At 43.9% G+C, this 21,333-nt stretch overlaps 3 protein-coding genes across 5 annotated transcripts in view; 2 read left to right on the top strand and 1 right to left on the bottom strand.

The window, feature by feature from the left end:
* The window catches only part of LOC6593948 (cytohesin-1), a 36,927-nt gene extending 35,469 nt beyond the window's left edge, over window positions 1-1,458 (top strand). For all 3 annotated transcript variants that reach the window (XM_002018976.2, XM_026987302.1, XM_026987301.1), the window contains 3 exons: window positions 276-481; window positions 545-758; window positions 842-1,458. In XM_002018976.2, the coding sequence (XP_002019012.1) occupies window positions 276-481; window positions 545-758; window positions 842-994 (573 nt within the window). In that variant the 3' untranslated portion in view covers window positions 995-1,458. The remainder of the gene's footprint in view (window positions 1-275; window positions 482-544; window positions 759-841) is intronic.
* Window positions 1,459-4,049: 2,591 nt separating this feature from the next.
* Window positions 4,050-9,243, bottom strand: LOC6593949 (1-acyl-sn-glycerol-3-phosphate acyltransferase alpha). Its single transcript, XM_002018977.2, has 3 exons — window positions 8,874-9,243; window positions 4,908-5,104; window positions 4,050-4,845 (listed from the first exon to the last, which is right to left on the bottom strand). The coding sequence occupies exons 2-3, from the start codon at window positions 5,081-5,083 to the stop codon at window positions 4,206-4,208; spliced, it is 816 nt and encodes a 271-aa protein (XP_002019013.1). The 5' UTR covers window positions 5,084-5,104; window positions 8,874-9,243; the 3' UTR covers window positions 4,050-4,205.
* A 1,045-nt stretch (window positions 9,244-10,288) lies between these two features.
* Window positions 10,289-12,286, top strand: LOC6593972 (zinc finger protein 436). The gene is made up of 2 exons (XM_002018978.2): window positions 10,289-10,531; window positions 10,586-12,286. Exons 1-2 carry the CDS (start codon window positions 10,346-10,348, stop codon window positions 12,125-12,127), a joined length of 1,728 nt encoding a protein of 575 aa, XP_002019014.2. The 5' UTR covers window positions 10,289-10,345; the 3' UTR covers window positions 12,128-12,286.
* Window positions 12,287-21,333: the final 9,047 nt, after the last annotated feature.

The following is a 21,333-nucleotide window of genomic DNA, read 5'->3' as shown; positions in this document are numbered from 1 at the left end:
GTCGTGAGTGACAGGGCGTGCGTCCGTCCCGTCCGATCGTTAGAGAAATTACACCACTCGCACGGTCTGCTGCCGTCGCTTGGGTTGTGGTCGCTATTAATAGGTCAAGTGTAGGGGAATCCACACACCATGCCACAGCTCGTGGCATATTCTAGGGCACTTCTGAAAACGATATCAGCGGAGGCGAATTGCTTGCTAATTAAGAGCCATTACATGCCATGCAATAGTTGAAGCCATGCTAACCCTTGATTCTTGACTCTTTCTGTCGTCATTAGGTCAAAGACAAACCCACCGTTGAGCAATTCATCTCGATGAATCGTGGCATCAACAACGGCGGGGACTTGCCCCGCGGCCTGCTGGAGTCCCTCTACGAGTCCATACGCACCGAGCCATTCAAAATACCCCAAGACGATGGCAACGATCTGATGCACACCTTCTTCAACCCCGACAAGGAGGGCTGGCTGTGGAAGCAGGGCGGCAGGTGAGTGACTGATCCATGCCTGAGTAGCTATCCATACTTACGTGTATATGCTTCCATTTGCAGATACAAATCGTGGAAGAGACGCTGGTTCATATTGAACGACAATTGCCTCTACTACTTTGAATACACCACCGACAAGGAGCCGCGTGGCATTATACCGCTGGAGAATATATCGGTGCGGGAGATACACGATCGCAGCAAACCGCATTGCTTCGAGCTGTTTGCCACTGGCGGTGCCGATATAATCAAGGCCTGCAAGACTGATTCCGAGGGCAAGGTGAGTCCTTTTCAATATAGTACAATAGAAGAATGTGCCACAGAAGTATGTACTAATCATTTGTTCTCTCTCATTCGCATTAGGTGGTGGAGGGCAAGCATACCGTGTACCGCATGTCCGCCGCTACGGAGGAGGACCAGCAGGAGTGGATCAAGCGGCTGACGCAGTCGATCAGCCACAACCCGTTCTACGATATCCTAGTACAAAGAAAGAAAAAGGCGCTCAGCAAGAGTTAGTATTAAGACAGAGCTCGGCCTAAACATATTTGTCTTGGATCTCAGTGAAACCCTGCAGCGCGTGTGTGGCAGTGGCGGCGGCGGCGTCGGCGGCTCTCCCCTTATATATACATCTACATATACTACCTTTTACAAATATATATACCATTTATTGTTCATTATTGTATGTTTGTGTGTGTGTGTGTTCGCATGCGTGAGATTTTGCAATGTTTAGCCAATACAAGAGAGTATCTGTAGTTTGTTCACCTTGCGGTTTGCCCCAATTCGTCCTCTGCCGCCCCGCCCCCGCCCTGCCACACGCCGACGCACTCCGAACCGCAAACTTTGTCTCTATTGTTGTGATATAATTTATTTAAGCATTAAGCAGTACAATACGGAAGAAACAGAAACCGAAACAGAAACAGAATACATGAAATTGCATCGTTAAGAAATACACATCTGAAAAATCTTCAAATTAGTGCAAATTACCTTTAGTTTCATTGTACGCCTAAGTCTACGAATATGTCTTTTCAAAATAGAGCACCTACCACCTAAGTTGTCCCCACCCTCACGCCCCACCCCCCACTCTATGATAGATGGATGGACGGATGGATGGTCCTTAGAGCTATGAAACATATCCCAGCAGTCGCCAAACTCCTATTTGATTATCTGTTTGTTTGATGCGAATGAAGAAACGGCTCAATAACTTTTGCTTGGCAATTATTATATGTGTATCGTATTGTATAGACAAAGGCCTTTCCTTTCCTTTTCTGAGAATTGTATTTGTATTGTAAACGCTAAAACAACGAATGAACACAGAAAACTGAAACTGAAAATTGTAAAAATCTGCACTCTTAAATTAACAGATCCAATACAGAAATGCATTTATATACTCGTACATAGGGGAACAATTGTTGTGTAGACAAAGCTAATTGTAATTGTAATCAACCAAAGATCTGATTTAATGTCTGCTTCCACATCCAAGTCGAATGATTGTCGTATATTGTATATTCATCTGAATTGGAATGAATTTATTATTTGTAATGTTTTCCGTAAATGCATTTTGTATTGCCTTTTGTTAATTTGAATAGTTAAGAGACGACGAACCAACCACAAAGTGTTCCTGCCAGATAGATGAAAACGTTGTAGCCACAGATCCACAAAGAACTCCGATGCCAGCATGACTCTTATGATAGCTGTAAGACGCTGTTATCCATAATCGTAGATTGTGATAAGCATTGATGGATGCCAGATCCTGTGTGGTTTTTGTTTGTTTCGCGACTGAAGGATACTACTTCGTCACATCACATCGCACAGTGCAATGTCATTTACCCAACTTGCCTTGTTTCTCGTTGTTAATCGATATCCAGCAAGCATATTGTTTGAATTTCACACTTGGGACTTTCTTGTCATATGAATTATTTGGAAACCATACAGTCCCAAACATTTATGCAATATTATAATTAATTTAGATATCTTAACCGTGTACTACCATCTTTATTAGCACATATGTATTCACTATATCATAGATTAATGTAATCATATGTACATAATGACATATTGGATAGATAAAACATATGCTTAAAAACTCTTCGGTGGGGCTCATCCGCGCCTCAACGCGGATACAGTGCCCCACGAAGTTAATGTCCCGCAAGGGCACTAAATCGAATTGTATAGGTTTGGCGTACGACTATATAAACGTGCGTTTTAGCATTATTAATAAACGGAAATCAACATTTGTACATAATACGATGTTATTTGTATAAGTATGCCAGTTAGTAATACCATAGCATAGTATTTTGTATTGCTTTAGCAGTAACATGGACAGAATATTATATAATGCAACATATATACATTAAATATATATTGTATAGTTTATTACAAAATCAAAAAACAATTTCATATGTTTTAATCGGATTGGGATGGCGGTCAGGGACTCTGTCCATGATGTTTATTCGATCTCCACAGCCCCTGGATTACAAAGAAAATATCCTTGATCCTTGGTCCTTGTTAAGGACTTCATCAGATCAGGGATTTTTTTCCGATCACAGGAAGCCGTCGCACGACCGGATCAGCCCATAAATAGCGGAGAAATCAACATATGTATACTGGGATGTCGTTACATTTTTAAATTTAAATTTCCGTTTTGAAGCCCCCGAAGGTATGCAACAATTTTTTGCATTCGCTAAAGTTTGCTTGCTGCTGATTTCTGTTCGCCTGGTATCCCAGATCTGAGTTACTCGTTTTCTGCCATTTGAGCGGTCGCAAGTTGAGAGTTGTTGTTGTCCAAAATGTTGTTGTTGTTGTTGTCAATTTTTGTACAACAAATTTTTGTTGTTGTACAACAACAATCGGACCGCTCAAATGGCAGAAAACGAGAAATTTCAGATCTGGGATACCAGGCCAACAGAAATCAGCAGTAGGTCGCTGGTTTTTTTTTGTTGCACGGTGGCGCCCCCACTTGTCGTCGGGGATTTTTTGAACTAAATTGGCGGTTCACCTGATATCGACGGACACAGCTGGAACTACATTAGCGTAGTTCGAGAACTCACCGCTGATCTCAGTCGGGGCGCTAACAAGAATGTAGAATGTAGAGTTCACCTAAAAACGTAACGCCTTTTTAAATATATAAGCCAATTTTTGCAGAAATCGCTATAACTCCGCCATTTCTCGTCCGATCTGGGCGTACCATGCCTCCCTATGATCGGAAAAATGTCCCCAATCGTTCGGTAGCAAAGACAGTAAGGATATGTGGTTTTAATGGTATATTTATGTTAGATATCCATAGCTCTGTGATTTCTCGTTATATGCTATAAACTCTGGCATTTCCCGTCTGATTTTGGCATGCCATCTCGTTTTAAGATCGAAGATCTTCTTGATGCACGGATCAGAGCCATTTTACATTCATATACTATATATAAAATATTGTACAAATCTCTTAATAATTAACATCAAAGATATAAGTGGTTTTTATTCTATTGTAAAAAATTTACTTTGTTAGTTCGTTTGTATTTTAGTTTTCTTTTTGTCAAAAAAGCTCTCGAACACTTGCATGTATTAGAGGTAAAACAGTTAATATTGTGCGAAAATACGCGCGAAGAATATATATTCTATAACTTAAAGCTAGGCAAATTAATCCAATAACCCTATATATACGTGTTGGCTGCTTTTGATTCTGTTCCTGGGCAATATTTGTGTTAGTAACCTGAGTATAATAATATTCTATCCAGTCCTATGATTGCTTCTTCGAGCTCAAGGCAAGCCCTTCTTTACTCAACTTCGTGTACTCCGTCTGCATGATCGAACGACAGTTGTCGATAAGCTGCTGCATATCATCCTTCTCGTACTTCTCGGTCGACACCTCGGGCAGGATCTGAATCAGGGCGTGGCCCGGACGGAAAGTCTTCTTCTCGTCGTCCATAAATGCGTACTTTGAAATGACTACCGGCTGAATGGGACACTTGCTCTGCAGAGCAATGTGAAATGAGCCCTTCTTGAACGGCAGCAGTGTGTCCTTGGAGTTGCGCGTGCCCTCCGGGAAGAGCAGAAGCTTGCAGTTACGCTCCTGTATCGCCTTTGCCTCCTTTTGCAGGGAATTAATCGAGTCCGTCTTGCGGGAACGATTGATGTACAGAGTGCCCCAGAGCCAGGCACCAAAGCCGAAGAATGGTAGGTAAAGGATCTCCTTCTTGGCCACAACCGTGCCTCGTCCGATTACCGGCCACAGATAGCTCAGCACACAGAGATCCAGGGCGCTCTGGTGGTTCATTATCACCACACTGCCGTGACCCGCTCTTACATTCTCCAATCCACGCACCTCCATGGTAATGCCCATCAATCTGCATAGCTGTCGGAAGCACCAAGAGGGCACCCTATAAACAGGAAAAGATGGTCCATTAGATTGGAAATAAGATTCTAGAAACATACAACTTACAGAGCATTTCGATAGTCCCGTGGTCGTAGCATCATAAAGGGCACGCACAGCATCACAATGGCGCCAGCGCCAAAGAATATGAAGAACATGCGCATCTGGTAGGGAGCTTTGGCCGAAACACTAAGGATTAGAGCCACCACGCAGGCGAGGCCGATTATTTCGCAAGTACAAGCCATTTTTAATAATGTGGAGATCCCCTGAAAATATTTAAAAAAACATCAAAACTCTATGAGAAATGAAGGCACTACTGCAGATACACATATAAATTTTGATCAAAAGAAAAAGCCCTAATCACTTGAAATTGTGTTCTGTGGTATCTATGATGATAGATATACAGTGTGCTACTATATACATACAGTTTATGAAAGACCATAAATATCGCTCTAAAAATTGAACTAAGTCTTACGCTTTTCAATTAAAACTGCCGATTCGATTGTTATTTATATTTATCCTTACAATTGTGGATACAAAATTGCACTTAAATGGAGATTGCTTGATTTTCAACTGCACGGAATGTTCTCCCCCCAAGAGAAACGTCGGAGTAGAATACCCCGATAATTATTCAATTTGCAATCATTTGCATACTGCCTTGATTGGGTCATGAATTTTCATGAAGATTATGTACTTATCGTGCAAGTACCCATTTTCGTAGTACCAGATAAGAGTGGGGGCCCCCTAGTGGCACGAAATCTGCCTTAGATTATGTAATTTGATAGCCTGGAACCCTTTTTGAGTTATTGGCTGTGCTTCCAGTTGATTGTTCGACAAATTTCCCGTCTAAACAAACCTCTATTCGAGCCCTTAACTAGACCGACACACGTCCGATGCGGCCGATGGCACAAACCCAACTGAAAAGAGCCGCATCAAAGGTGCGCGGGTGTCGAATCTACAAATGGCAAATCGGCTTATCAAAAACGAAACTTCCAATCGCTCTTGCTTGGATTATAGCAGCAGTGAACTTTGATATCTTGCTGACACATTTCATTTGATGTTGTACGTACGTATGCTACTCCAGGTAATCTGAGCTAATCTACTGTGTTTATCATTGGCTATATTCTACTATGGACTATTGATTGCAAAGATCAGAATACGCAGCGAGTAGAAAGCACTTGAAGTACCGATGAGATTGTTCAAAAGCAACCTTGCCCTGCGCTTGCAAAGGAGGCTTGTGTTTTCCCATTATTTTTTTGCTAGCTTGAGTTGGCAACATATTCTTTATCGGATTTCTTTATTTATGATTTCGATAATTATAAGATTACGTTTCTAGAGCTGTACACACCTCTGAGGTAGGGGCAACAAAATATGCATTAGGCTTTCAGGGAAATGTACTCAAATTGTCCCCAAAATGAGAGGCATATGTTAAAGTTCCAATTGCTGTCAACTGACTATAAAGATATATCTACGGCACAGAGTATAAACCGAGTAATTAGACAGTATTCAAATAACATTTAGCCTAAAATCTCTGGCGGTCATGGCCAAGTGGTTGTCATGCCATTGACTTTTGGGGCACTTGTGAGTGGAGTAGAGGCACAATCGGATCTTCGAATTATAAATCTACTCTAGAATAACCCTAAATATGGCTAATAATAGGCGCTACCAGCTGTGGTGTACATATGTATGTGTATCTTTATGGCCAGATTATGTGTTAATACAAAGTTCCCCCCAGCAAAGAAAGAGGGGTTCCTTTTTGTTGTTGTTTTTCTAGTAAAATATTCATGGCCTGGCCCAACCATTATGGCAATTATCTTTATAGATAAATCTTTTGGTATTATTTGAGGCCTGAATGAACAAACCTTTGCGGCCTAGTAGAGCGTTGAATGAGTGTGTACTAAAAACCAATCAGATATACAAATTCGGTAATGTTCAATATTATTGGTCTTTGATTGATTCTGGTCTGGGCCTTACTTCTCTCTATTTAGCTTTCTTTATAGCCCCAATTGTAAATGTTTACGATATTTGATATGTGGCTTTCGTTAGAAAACTGCCTGCCGATACAAATTCTTGGTAGCTATGGATATGCAGTTTTCAATCTAGGTATTTATTTATTTGGTTCAGAGTATAAACAGTTCTCAGCTTAAGAGTCCGCTGATTTCTTGGGTATATTTGCATTTTTGACAAACTACTTAACGATTTTTGAGCAAATATTTGGGGTTTCAAACGCGCTAACAAGTCACGCAGCTTTCATTGTTTTCGTGGAAAAATAGTCCAGTATGCTAAAATTACTCTTTCATGGGGTATTCCAATTCTATAATATTGGCCCATTACAGGCTCTTGATCAGCTATTGATTAATCAAACTAATCAAAAATCAAACTATACAATATTTTACAACTTTAATTGGGAAAAGATTGCAAGCCCTCATGGTAACAGCTCTCCTCTGACTGCTAGAGTATATAAAACTTCGGCACCTACTATCGAATTTTCCCCTGTGGTCTTTTTGTTTGCTCGCTCACATTACGTTGGGGGGTGCTTTGGAGCCGGCTCTTCTTATCTTTTGCGGCAATCGCAGCGAAGCTTTCCATATAACAAAACCCACCCGCAAGCGATTCATTTAGCAAGCATAAGCTTCGCTTCGCTGATAAGATTATGGCATGATTCTGGGCTAGTATTCCATGACCATAGAATAGAAGTATTACTAGTCGTAAACATATGATCGCACGCATGTGACAATCTGACAGGCGGCTGTGCTGGAAAACGGCGTGCGCCTCCCTGCAGCCTCCAATTTGCCAACCAATTTACGGTAGATCGCTACGACAGAGTCAAGTTCAAAGTCAATAGGCGAACAGTCTACGAGACTACGAGAGCGGAAAACTAGACCCCGGACTCATGATTGACTCACACTGCACCGATCTGCTGATCGGGCACTCTCTGATCGAATGATTAGACATAGTTGTGCTATAATAAATGGATGGATGGAATGTTTAGAGCTTTATTCGCAACCGTTAAACTAAAAATATTTGATGTTTTCAAATCGTATGGATGGAAGGCACTTGTTTACACCTGTATGCTTCCAATATCCTGGCCATTTGTTTTTGGCGTAAGCAACCAACCTTATTAATTATGTACAATGTACATATACAGTGTAACAGTGTGTAAAAATCTTGGTTGTTGGTAAACAAGAGTGTTTACAGGTTCCCATTGCACTCCACAGGTACCGTTTATGGTAAAACTAATGAAAGCTCTAATTAAAGCTTTGGGAGAGGGATGGTACCTATGGGGCAATAAAGATGTGCATAATTAATTTCCTAAAGTATGAGTCACTCCTGTAAATAACTTGGGGTTACTACAAATTTCTTTCACTGTACCTGCTGCTCCTCCTTCAAGTTTAAGTTGTTTTCTTCAAAATTCCCTTAGACGAATTCGGTCATGTAAATTATTAATGCAACCAAAATCATTACTTTTTACACGCAACAACAACGATGGAAAGTACAATACCCCACGTATCCCTACAGACTACAATTAAAGGGGGACAAAGTTCAAAAACAAGAAGAACGGAGAAAGGGCATAACTGTAGATAGGTTAGCGGAGCAAAGCACAAAGGATGTCAAACAAGGGTAAGAGACAGAGAGAGAAAACACGCCAGAAGAGACGCAATAAATGTACACGGGGTGGCTCTTCCTATTACACTGCTAAAATAGAGTATGTACATATTTATTTTTATTACGATTCTATTATGATGTTTGTCACGAAGAGGCTCAAAGTATACCCACCATGGGAGCAATTGACTTGTAAGAGCATCAAACGCTTCGGCCACAGAATCGAACATCCCTTTTCTCAGAGCTAAGAGCTCACCGCATGGGAGAAGCAGTAGAGGAGGAGGGGTGAATAATAAAGACAAAATGTGCGTAGCAAGGCAATTGAACCCAATGTTGGAAGAGGGAGAAAAGGCGACACACCACACACAGAGAGAACAACTAAACTAAAGCTTAAATAGTACAAGCACTCACGAAACAGTTATTTTCACTCACTGAGAAGTTGATGGAAAATTGTTGCTTTGCCGGCACCGTTTTACGCGTGGGAGTAACAGTTATACCGATGTGTGCGTGTGTGTGTATATGAATTTTTGCACGTGTGCTTGCGCGGGCGTATGCCTTTGCAGCATCAGGTCACGGGCTTGCTCAAAAATGCAATAAATGCCACTGCACTTGAACCTGAACCGGCGCCAAAACAAACACTTGTTAGATCGATGAAGGATTGCAAAGGAATTCGCGGAATTTCGGGCACCACCAAAATCCGTACAATTGCGCCGCCAACGGGTGGTGTGACAGGGGGCCGACGCCACTCTCGTTTTAAGTGTACCGTTTCAGGCAAAAGTCGAATGTGAATGAGCTTTTTTCCGAGTTTCTTGTTGCTGCTGCTGGTTATGTTCTATCGCGCTCATCGTAGAGAGCCTCAGAACATGAGTTTTGTATGACCCAAACTGCCACAGATAGAAAAACTTATAGTAGCAATTATATTGTTTTGTTATAAGCTAATTTTAAGCTATAAATTGCACGAATTATGGAAAATTTCGAGAAACTTAAATTCACAAATTGCCGATAGTCGAACTGGCGCCTCGGTACTCGATTTCAATCGAGTGGACTATCGATTGCCACATGTTGCGAAGTACTATTTGCTGCGGTGGCGTATGCTTATAAAAAGATGCATCTTTGAATAATTTAAGTATACAAAATTATTTATGTTTATTGGATTCTCGGCAATTTCTGATACAAATATTTGGATATATATGTGATATTAAAACTGGCGCCATCTATTCATATTTATTGAGTGGACTATCGAATGCCACATGTTGCGAAATACCAATTTCATCAATATATTAAATTTCATTTTCAACGGTATATAGAAATCCAATAAAAGCAAGTATTTAGAATAGACTAGTCAAGTAGAAAATTTATTCATTAATAGGATAAAATTATGTGGGCATGGTTGAAAGTTCTATCTAGCTAGTAATATTCCACGGAAGATAAAAAACGAGGAATATGATACATTATCGGTATTTTTTAGAGTGAGACCGTATATTTTATTGTGACTTGCTCTCTTTTCTTTGGGACTTACTCTCTATTTTGTGGTGTTACATTTTCTCATATTAAGGGAATTTCTTAAAAAGCAAGAATTTAAAATAAGCTAGTCAAGTAGATAATAGGATAATTAATCGTATAAAATTATGTGGGCAATGCAAAATGTTTGATCTAGCTAATAATATTCGACGGAATATCAGAAAATGGAATATGTAAAAAAGAACTTGAATTCGTCAGTATATTTACGGTATATTTTTTAAAGGAGACGGTATGTTTCGGTATATTTCTGAGGGTCGGACGGTATATTTTATCGACAAATCCGCGGTCACACCGCACACCACTGCACCCCCGCTCAGCATAAAAATGCAAAAATTCGTTTAAAATTCATAAACACAATATTAGACCTGTGCAATTGCGATAAAATGTATATTACACAGATGGAAACTCCACGGGCCCCGCCAAACGAGAACACTGCCAGCTCGTGTCGCCTGTGCCATCGGCCGGCGTCGACCGCGACCACGCCAAACATTTTCAATGATCGCGAGGGTTTCTGGGATGGCGACAAATTCTGCATTGCCGATGTCTGCCAGAGCGTGTGGGGAGTGCAGGTAAGTGGAAAGCCTTTCAAAGATGTTTTCCTAATAAGATTTTTGACTTTGCAGTACGATCGCCATGAGTACTTGCCGGAGCAGATATGCTCTGAGTGCTTGGAAGTGCTGGAGGATTTCTATAAACAGCGGCGGGGAATGAAGCAGCGGGAAGCAGCCTTGCAGGAGCAACTGAAGGAGATCATTAAAAAGGATCCCAAGTATCGACCCGGATTGAACGGAAATCCTGGTGTATTTGAGCCCGGAGACGATTGCGAAATTGTGGAAGTGGATCCGGATAAGATTGCGGAGACGAGCGATGATGAGATTGGCTCCGATGAAGAGAACGAGAATGCAGAGGACGAGGAGGAAGAGGAGGAGTTCGAGGACTTTGAGGAAGATGAAGCAGATACGACGAATGTAGAAGACGCTGACATGTCCATGCCCCTGGGCATAGATGCGGCTCAAATGGCCCAAATGGCGGTGGAAATGAAGTTAGAGCAGCCCAGTGCTGTATCCAACACTGGAGGACCACGTCCCAAGACCGCTTTTCTGTGTCAGTACTGCGACTTGGGCTATACGCTTCCAGCTGAATGCCAGCAGCATGAGAGAACCGCCCATGATCCCCATGCTCCGTACTGTTGCACATTTTGTAGTTTGCTTTTCATCACGCGAGCCGCCTTAATTGCCCATATCAAGTCGCAGCACGATATGGATCGTCCCTACGTGTGTGCCCAGTGCAGGAAGGGATTTGTACGCCGCTCTGACCTCAAAAAGCACGCCATCGTCCATACCGGCGTGCGGCCCTACACCTGCACTGTCTGCACAAAGAGCTTCTCCCGGAACACCAATCTGACGAAGCATATGCGGATTCACAGCGGAGAGAAGCCGTTCGTGTGCCAGCAATGTCCACGCTCCTTCCAGACCGCCCAGGAGATGACAAACCACTCGCGTTTGCATTCCGGCGCCAGACCCTTCCAGTGCAACCGCTGTCCGTTCTCCTCATCGCGCAAGGACAAGCTTGTTGCCCATCAGCAAATGCACACTAAGCGCGACGTTGAGCAGATCTTGCAGCAGCAGCAACAAAACGCCCTGCATCCACCGACCCCGGAGGAGCTGGCACAACTACAGCACGAGCTGACGCAACAGTTGATGCCGAAGCCAATAACTCCTCAGAAGCCAGGACGAAGCTTCCGTTGCGACGTCTGCGACAGGGTCTTTCAACGGGAGCGCGACCTTCAGCGTCATCGTGCGCTTCATCTGGACACGCTGCTGGCCTGTAAGATATGCAATCTAGTCTTCAATCGGCGCGAACAGCTGCAGCGTCACACACTGGAGGCTCACGGTCCTACCTATACGTGCGCCATTTGCTGCATTACCTTTTTGCAGCAGATTGAGCTGGAGAACCACTTGAAGGTCCATCAGCTGCAGCACAAGGTGGCCCAAAGCACCCAGCAGGCCATGATTGCTGTTGAACCAACAGCGGTGCCCAAAATGCTCCCAGTGCCACAGGTGCCGCTACAGATTCGTCCTTCAGCCGCAGAGCTTAACTTCTACAGCAACATGATTCCCACTATGAACCTGGGCTTCTATAGTGAAACGCGGCCCGAGGAATAAATCCCTCTAAATGCCTATTTTTTAGTTGTTAAGATCTAAAAGTTGTAGTTTAAAAGGTTATTCAAGAATATTCAGTAGAGGATTATATATACGATATATCTAATTTTGTGTAGTTATTAAGCTCTAAAACGTTTAAATGAAGGTAATCAGATTGTGAAAAGTGGTTCTTTAAATTATTATTTATATGAAATAAATTGTTTTTAATTTGCATTTAATGCACTTTTTGTATCAAGTACTGAGGCAGTGCCTAACAAAAGTTGCACAGGCTATAATCAGCGGCTGTCCTGTCGCCAAAAACCCATCAGAATCAAAGCCGCTGCTTAGATAATCATGACACAATCAAGCTCAAACTTGTTTGGATCCGACCTCAAACTTGTTGCATTCTATAGAACAGTGGGGCAAAAATATGTTCAATTTTTTATAAAATTCAATGGGGAAATTTCGTATAAAAGTAATCATTTAAGATATTAGTTTGTACTTTATAGAATTAAACAGTTAATAAGAATGAAAAATACTTCCCGTGGCTGACTCCAATGCCTCACCCCTTTTTCTATCTCTCTCAGAGTAGCTTAGCAATAAAAAGTGAGTGTTCAAGTCTGGCATGTACCCAAGAGAGCGTACAATTTGCCTCTCTCTCTTTATTCTTATTCTCCCATCCTAGTAAGGCTCGCTGGCCCTCTCCTTTCTGCCATCGCACCTTAGATTAAAGATACATAAATGAATACACATATGGAAAATAAGTACCAGGTATCTTGATGTCGAGGCACGTGTGCTTTGCCAACTGGTTTGTGTGTGCCGTCTGGTGGCGGCGCGATAGGCTTCCCCACAAGTGCAAGTGGTCGCGCAGCCGCAGATCGTTTCTTGTGGTCGGCTCGTGTAGTCATGCTCTGCTCCTGCGGTTAGTGCGCGCTTGCCATCGGTGGAAAAATCTCGTAATTCGAAATCTTCTTGGCCCATTGGCCGTATACTCTGTGGATGCTGACAGTGTAATGCTTGATAGAATAATAAATAATATTGTATAGAAGAGGGAGGAAGAGAAATGTGCCCGAGCTGCCATAAATAAAGTGCGGATTTCAAACGAGACGATAAATCTCAGTATTCCCGATTCGAGCACGCAATCGAAGCGGCATCCGAGACAAAAGGAATCCGCGCAGCCAGGTTATCACCTTACGGTTCGGCAGAGATCGGTAAGTACGCAATTACCCAGTCCCAGTCCCAGTTCCAGGCCCAGTAAAGGAGAAGAAGGGTCATTACGAGTGTGGATTTATGTGCCCTGCCTGGCTAGGGGTCCAAGGTGTTGGCGTTGCCCGCTGGGCGCCCCCGGGTTGCCGTTCCTCTGCCCCCATGACAAATGAACATGTAGCGCTAGCCCCCATCCGCGCTTTGATTGAATTGAAATATCCACAAAGTCGGTGCAGCCGGTGGAGCGGTGGACGATGGGCGATGGAAGCACCTGGTGGAGGGGTGGACGATGGACTATGGAGGATGGAGGATGGGAGCACTCTGTCGCTTGCATGATTTTAGTAGCAACTTTTGTCATACCCAAAAAGATAAGAGGCACGAGACGGACATAAAAGGCAGCTGCAGTCATTGCAGCCTTCGTGTCTTCGGCTTTTTGTACATTTAAAAGATGAGAAATGTAAGGAGAATATTTTGTATGGCCGTGCCACTTCTTGCCATATGAAGTGGAATCCCAAAAGCCAAGTCTTAAACTCAAAAGAACCTGAAAAAAGCGAGGTATATGATCGGGGTTTCATTGACTTCGTAGTTAATTCAATTCCGTTCTCATTAGAATCTATTCCTTACTTTTGCTCCTAACTCTTGCGGATTGCGTGTCTGGATCCAGAGATGTGTCTAAAGCCACCCGTTGTGCAATCCGAGAGCTGTTGATTCTTTCGACAAGCATTAACTTTTACCCATCCGATAGCTGGAGGGCAAATGGTTCACAGAGGAGCCCTGTTCCTCCACGCACTTTGGTGCTGTGGTTCTCAAGCAAGCTCTCCCAATCCGCGTTGAGAGCCGATGGCTATGAATTCAATAATTATATAGTGGTTTTCCAAAGCTGTTGCACGCACTACAGCTCTATTTAACCCCCCAGAATGGGGCCCACCAAGGATCCCGAAGCTATACGCAACAGCTCGACTCTTGGCCCGGATAAATCATGTCAATTGCAACGATTCAATCAACCAGTAGGTGCAGCAATAAAGCCCAAATGAAGCATGGGATTCATTTGAATAGAAATTGAATGGAATCAATTCGTGGACAAATGGAAGACCAAATGTAAAGCAATCCCTCTCTGGCTGTCAGGCATCCTCTCCTAGTGAAGAGATCTCCACAAAGATAGTAGGACAACCGTATACGCATTACCCGCACCTTCATCTCCATCTCCCATTGCCATCACACATCACCCATTCCCATCTCCCATTCCCAACATTGTTCTGCAAGTATTGCAAATTGTCGTCTGTCGATGGACTGATGGGAATACGAATACATCAATGTCAGCCCGAGAGACACACGACACTTTTACATCTGTCAGAGGGTCCCCCTCTTCTGCCTGGTCGCTCTTCTGTCCCCAGCTGATTTTTCATATTTTATACAGTTTCTCTCCTTAAAGTTTTTGTGTCTCTCCAGTGAGAGCTGCTACTACACAACATACTTGCATCCCCACATTTCCGTTGCACATCCGTTTCGCGTGGATTTTGATCAGATGCAATTGAATTCACAATTCACTTTCTTTGCATTCACAGACAATGAATGCCATGCCATGCAGTGCAATGCAATGCAATCCACGAGCAAAAATAATGCATGTATAACGTTCCACTTGGCTGACAGGTTAAGTTGGACCGAGGTCTCAGCCGAGGCTTTTTCATCATCCTCCTCATCCGTAGTATCATTGTCGTTGTCGTTGTCTTCATCCGTTTACTGTATCATAAACATTTATGCCAATTTTTTGTGTGTTTCTACACCACACAGAAGGGTATTAGCTTTCAGCAAAGAGTTGGTCAAAAGGGAAACACGAAGGGGCTTAAAAAGAGTGTAGGTTTGGGGGAAAGTCATTGATTGTTTGTTCAATTTGTATCCACAGATTTGTTATCCCTAGACCTATCACTGGCGTAGATCTGGTTGATCATTAATAGATACTAATTCGAGGAGCATTAAAATGTCTCAAATTTAAAGACACTTCACATAAAAGAATCTACATTTATTTTCACATCTATAGAAATGATATATCCCTTCAACCTTCAGGGTATTCCTATCTTCGAAGCAATGCCATCTGCATTTTCTTAGTTATTTTCGCTGATCTTCGCATAGCTGCTGCCAAAAACCTGTTCCCTGTTTCCCTGTCCTCAGTGATTTCTTGAGGTATTTGTTTGGCACGACATTTGCTCCTTGCCTTCGACTTCCAGCCGCAGCCGCAGCCGCAGCCGCAGCCGCAGCATTGCCCCTGACTGGGACGGTGACTCCAACGACGCCGCCGACTCCCTGCTCCAACTGCAGCTCCAACTCCAAGTCCGACTCGTCGGTGGCGATGCTCTGGTGACGTCGTCGTCGTTGTTGTCGTCGTCGTCCGGGACTCACTTCATGTCGTCACGCAAACTTTAATTCGTTCATTAATTCAGTCGGCAAACGGTTAGCCGGTTCGGTGGGCGTGGAAGTAGCTGGAAGTGTTAATTAGTTGTTAGTGTCTCTCCTCTCCTTCTGGTTTATGGTTAATGAGCGCCTTTGGGAGCCTCCCTCCAATGTCAATCGTGAGTGCTTCTTGGTTTCGGCTCGCCAAAAGCTAACTGCTTATTAATCTCCATTGATAAGACAGTTGGCAAATGGATTTCCCCATTAGATGATTTGTCAACAGAGCAGCTCCAGGTATTCCTTGGCCAATAATTGGCTTGCAGCAGTCCAACGGGGTGCGACTGCAACTTGGAGCTGCGATTTCCATAATTGTTTAAATTGCCCGATCAGGAACCGCTGTCGAATCTCCATTTCCATTTCCACTTTTTGAGAAATTCCTTTTGTCTCTGGCTGCAGCAGCAGCGAGGACAGGCTACAAATTAGTGGAGATTCTGGCCGTTGCATGCGTGGACCTGGACGTAGCAATCGCAGAACTCTTGCAAATAAATTCTTACAAGCAATTTTGACCCAAGTCCCGAGACCCGAGCCGCAAGCCCCAAGCCCCTACTGCCTTCGACTGCGACTCCGATGCGCAGGTGATGTTCGAGGTCCCAATCCAGACACAGCCCGAAGGGGCAGCCACTCCAATCTCCAGTCCATGCCACACTCACTCCGCTCCTCTCCGCCTTCGACCTGTTGTGGGTGTGCAGCTGTGCTGCCCTGTCAACTCGTGGCCTGATCCATACAGACACCCATACGGAAATAGTGGGCTACGAGCTCCAGAGCTATGGTCATGGCAATTTCCATTGCGATTGCTATTGCATTTTCTTTATCGCAGCCTGCACAAATTACAAAAATATTTCACGTGCCGCACGGCGTTTGGGTTTGGGCAAACTTATGTCTGTGAGGGGCCTTTGCAGGTCACTTGCCCATCGAACGTGTCCACATTTGCTGCTGCCGAGACCCCATCCCATTGAGGAATGCCCTGGGAAGGTTTGTCCCGTCTGTCAGCCTGTCTCTCTGTGTTTTTCGCGCTCTTTGACTTGCCGCGTGGGTGAGAGACGTGTTTTCCAATAGAAGATTTTCCATAGCATCATTTTTGGGTGAGCCTCTGATACGAGTAATGGGATATTTATCTTAGGACTTCTAGAGATATCCAGAGTTTCAAGGCATTTTGGTTGAGATGTTAGCCATAAAATATGGGCTATTCCTAGCGGGATTTATGTATTTGCCATAGATGATTTCTGCAATAGGTTCCTGGGGTTCTGTGGAGTTCATCTTCACTCATATTCTTTGAGTTAAGATCTCAGGCATCCTCCCAAGCTTTGTTATTTATTCGGTCTTCCATCTTGTCCAGTCTTTTAAAGAATTTGGGTGAGATATCACTCAAGATTTCCCCTGATGGATCCTTTCGTTGAGTAATGATGCAATCTCTGGCGTCCCAAACAGCAAAGCTCCAAGTTCCACACTCAAGACAGAGGTCAACTTGGGATGGTTCCCCCCAACGACAACGACCACAACCACGAGACGATGACTGACTGATGGCTTATGTAATCGTGAGTTTTGCAATTCATAAATTTTGAAGAAAAAGCTGCAGGAGAGCTGCAAGCTGCCTGCAAGCACAAGTCATCCTCTAATTGTTTGCTGCCTTTTATTGGCAAGTGATTCCAATGCCAATGCCAAAGCCAGCGCTAAGATGGTGAGGACAAGTTTTTTTGTGTGGGGCTCCGATCTTGCTCTGGCCTTAGCGGGGTGCACGTGCTGGCATCCGCATCCGAGTCCCAATCCGAGTGCGAGTCGCTGCTGGCCTCCAACTGTAATGTAATGTCCATTGCATCTTGATATTGCGTAACCTGCACGCGACAAGAAATTTAACGCAATGTTTGTGGATTGTTGGATGGATAGAACGGATTGTTGGATGGACGGATGGTTAGATGGATACTTATGGAGCGTTCTTCGTCTTGGCTTCAAATTGGTCTGGCTGGCAGCTGGGGATGGGAGGATGGGAGCTGTGAGCTCTGAGCCTTGTTAGGGCTTAATGCAATTAAGATTCGATTAAAAGTTTTCACACGCCTTTCTTTGGCTGAGAGCGAAAGAGCTGATAGAATGCGAACGGAACGGGGTAGAGGGTGGGACACTTACTCCCACATAAATTATCACCGCTCTTTGGCTGTTGAGAGTGCGAGTGTGTGTGTGTGTGTGTGCTGTGCTGCCGTTTTCCGTTTCCGCTTCTCGGTTTCTGCACAATGAATACGGAATACGGAATACGACCTGCGAGTAGCAAGTACTTTCCATTTTCCATTCGAGACTCCTCCTCATTCTCCTCGCTGCTTCGTGACTGTTACTTCTGGGCTGCTGCCTGGCTGGTTCTTTGTTTATGGCTGTGAAATTCGTAAATTGAATCTTGCAACCTGTGCACCAGGCACAGCCACTCCTCATCCTCCTCCTCATCCTCCATCCTCTCCAGAAGCATCTCCTCTCTCTCTCTACCAGCTGAGGCGCGCTATGCACACGTAATTATCCTTAAAGCCAGAAACGTGACGATATTTGCAATTTTCATGCATTTAAGTTCCGTTCCTTTGAAGCGGCTCAACAAGAATGCGAATATTAATGTGAAATGCGAAACTTCGAGGAGCGAATGGAATCGAAATTCGCGCACAATCTTGCGGTTCTTCCACGGTACAGTCAGCTGGACAAAAGCTCTTAATTGCAGGTCCCCGGGCAATCGGTAATCGAAATCGTGATATCTCAATTGGCAGCTGTGCTTTCGATTCGATAAAGAAAAAGCCACAATAGGAAAACCTTAATGTTAAAGAATTTTTGTCCTTTTGTGTGGTATATTTAAATAGAAATGGTTAAGGCGTCATCAACACTAAGACACCCGGTACTCACATTCTATATACCAGAGATCCCAAAGGTAGAGCTTAAAGGATGGACAAATAAGTTTTCCTAGATTGACCTTTATTTCTGTACTGTGTATTAAAATCCTAGAGCCCTATGGCCTGATGTTTCTCTAGTGAACTATATTTTATTAAAATTTCTTGCCAACTTACCACAAAAATATTGTATTCCTTGCCATCTTGGTCTTGCCCTCTTTTAGTCTGCTAAAAAGAAAGACAAAGCATGAGATTTCAGTTGATTTATCATCATATAAGCCATAGCCTCCACATACTACTTATAAAACACACACATAATCGATATGGATCTTTGTTCTTAGAAAATGAATATTAATGTCTGAAATTTGCCATCCTATTAGTACGAGCATTTTTTCCCCCAATGCGCGATACGTGCATTTTTTCCCCCAATGCGCGATAGAAGGACATAGACAATTGGGGAGAGAACAACAGGCCAGAGAGCCAATGCGAAGCCAACGAAAAATTCATTGAGTTTCGACTGCCTTCGTCTGTCGACTCGATTCGTAAAAATATTTCTCAATGTCTAACCCGAGGCCATGGCCAAGGAGTCAGTCGGCTGGGCCACGGCCTCGATCGCCAACTGCAATGCGAGAGCTAAAGCTCCAGCTCCAGCTTCAGCTCCAAAAGCAAAGGCAAACCAGGCAACCACCTATTAATCAAAATCTCTTGATCTACACAAATCCGTGCACTGAGAGAAACGGCAAAGCAATTCGGGCCACAACAAGGTATCTCTCGTTAATTGGATTGGGGGTAAGCATTCTTGGAGTGTGGCCTGGGTTCGAGGACAGCAGGACAGCAGCCCCACCACGTTGATGGACGACCAAGACGCCAGGTTGTGGCTCTGAACCGACTCTGGTTCTGCCTATCGATGGTGCAGTCTGTGTGCTCTCGAGTAGGCGGGGGCGGTGTCCGACCCTTGGTTTTATCCCGGGAGAGGTAACCAGAGATCGGAGGGGTACAAAAGCGGTAAATCACAAAAGCGAGCCACGAAAACCACGCCAAACGGATACCACAGCGATACTCGGTACTAGTTGTTCCAACCCAGAGTTAGTGCCCCTGGCTCTTTATTAAATTAAGTTAAATCATGTAATTTCCATGTAGCAAAGTCAAAAGTGCACTTCGAATGGTAGAAGGGTGCAAGGGAGAAGGGCGAAAGGCTTCAGCCTAGACGCTCAGTCTGTAATCATTTGCTGGCCTGGGAAATTGCTCCAACGATGGCTCCAAATTGATTGTAAATGTTTGTCCAGCTGCTCTAAAAGCAGAAAGGATCCTAGAAGTTCTAGACTAACACACAATTCAAAGAAATATTACACAGAGTCAAGCTAATCGACCTCTGAAGTTGGAACTCTTTTGGGACTCTTTCAAGCCAGATCCAAGGCTGTTTATAGTGTGTTCCCAATAGAAACCCCTCAAAGAAGGTATTCCCAAAGAAAAGACTTCAAAAAAGTTCCTCACTTTTCTGAAACCCATTCAAATATTAGTTACAATTGTATCTTGCAATATTTTTGCCCACTAATTAATTCATATCTCAGCTGCAAATGCTGATTTGTTGATCTTGCTGGAAAATGCAAATTACCAGGCGGCCCCCCACATGAGAATGCGACCCCACATCCAAAGGCAGCTACAGCCAGAGCTGGAGTTGAAGCTGGAGCTGGAGAGTGGACGACCCACAGCAGCGTTTTACAGATTGGAGTGGAAATTGTATATCGTACTCGTAGTTAGAATAAATAACTTTCAGTCCGGGAGAGGCCCACAGAGCCACAAACATTTCCACAGGTAGCAGAGATCCGCAGTCGCCAGTCCCCAGTCCCCAGTTCCCAGTCCCCAGTCCTCTATGTCTCTGGTCCGAGGAGCCTGCATATTTATGAGATTTATTTTATTTTATGCGATGTCGCTACCTGATACTGATACCAGCAGCAGCAGCTTCTCTACCTTCTACCCCCTAGCCCGGTGTGTACATTTATTAGATGACATATTTTATTCATTCTAAAAGACCCCAGCTATGCGATTAGCCATGTTTAGATAGTCAAATTGTTTAGACCGGGTCCTGATTGCTGCTTCTGCTGCTGCTGCTGCTGTTTCCGTTGCCTAAGCCGATTTATGGCCAGACATTTCCTTTGATGTGTAATCTGTCAGTAATCTGCAACAATGTTCTCGTCGCGGGGTAAAGCCAATCAGTATCAATAAATTGACAAAAATCAAAGTACAACAAGATTGCATTGCAGATCCCCTCCTGAATAAGAAGTTCTACAGCCTTTCCGTCAAATCCATCTGCACTCTATCGCACACATGTTGCGTAATCGCCATAATAAACCAGAATGTGGAGCGGGGGGGAGCTCCAGCTCCAGATATCGGGTTGAGCTTAAGAACTGCTGGGACTGGCTGCTTCCAGCTCAAAGTCTGCCGCCGCCCGCTGTGTTGACACTGAAAAATGCCGACGCCAGCGGCTGCGACTGCGACTGTTGCTGCTGATGGGGTCCCCGCCGTCGCCGCCGCCGCCCCACACACAGAGAGATCCCAACACAACACTTTATGACAATCATTTGAGTTAATTGCCAGGCAGCAGCAGCAGCAACAGCAACAGTGGTACCAAGGACCACACTCCTCGCTCTCTCGCGTGTGGCATAAATATTGCGTCTCATTTGGATTGGCAATCATCTATTTACGCTCTTGCCAGTTGCA

The sequence above is a fragment of the Drosophila persimilis genome, unplaced genomic scaffold, assembly GCF_003286085.1.
Source record: "Drosophila persimilis strain 14011-0111.01,24,50 unplaced genomic scaffold, DperRS2 tig00000124-arrow-pilon, whole genome shotgun sequence".
Classification (NCBI taxonomy): domain Eukaryota; kingdom Metazoa; phylum Arthropoda; class Insecta; order Diptera; family Drosophilidae; genus Drosophila; species Drosophila persimilis.
This window is presented reverse-complemented; position numbering and strand designations above follow the sequence as displayed.

Excerpts from the sequence above, each read along its gene's own strand:
- LOC6593972 (XM_002018978.2), top strand. The coding sequence starts at position 10,346 with ATGTATATTACACAGATGGAAACTCCACGGGCCCCGCCAAACGAGAAC. Across the intron at positions 10,532-10,585 it reads AGAGCGTGTGGGGAGTGCAG|TACGATCGCCATGAGTACTT; the intron begins GTAAGTGGAAAG and ends TTGACTTTGCAG.
- LOC6593949 (XM_002018977.2), bottom strand. The coding sequence starts at position 5,083 with ATGGCTTGTACTTGCGAAATAATCGGCCTCGCCTGCGTGGTGGCTCTA. Across the intron at positions 4,846-4,907 it reads CGGGACTATCGAAATGCTCT|GGTGCCCTCTTGGTGCTTCC; the intron begins GTAAGTTGTATG and ends TCCTGTTTATAG.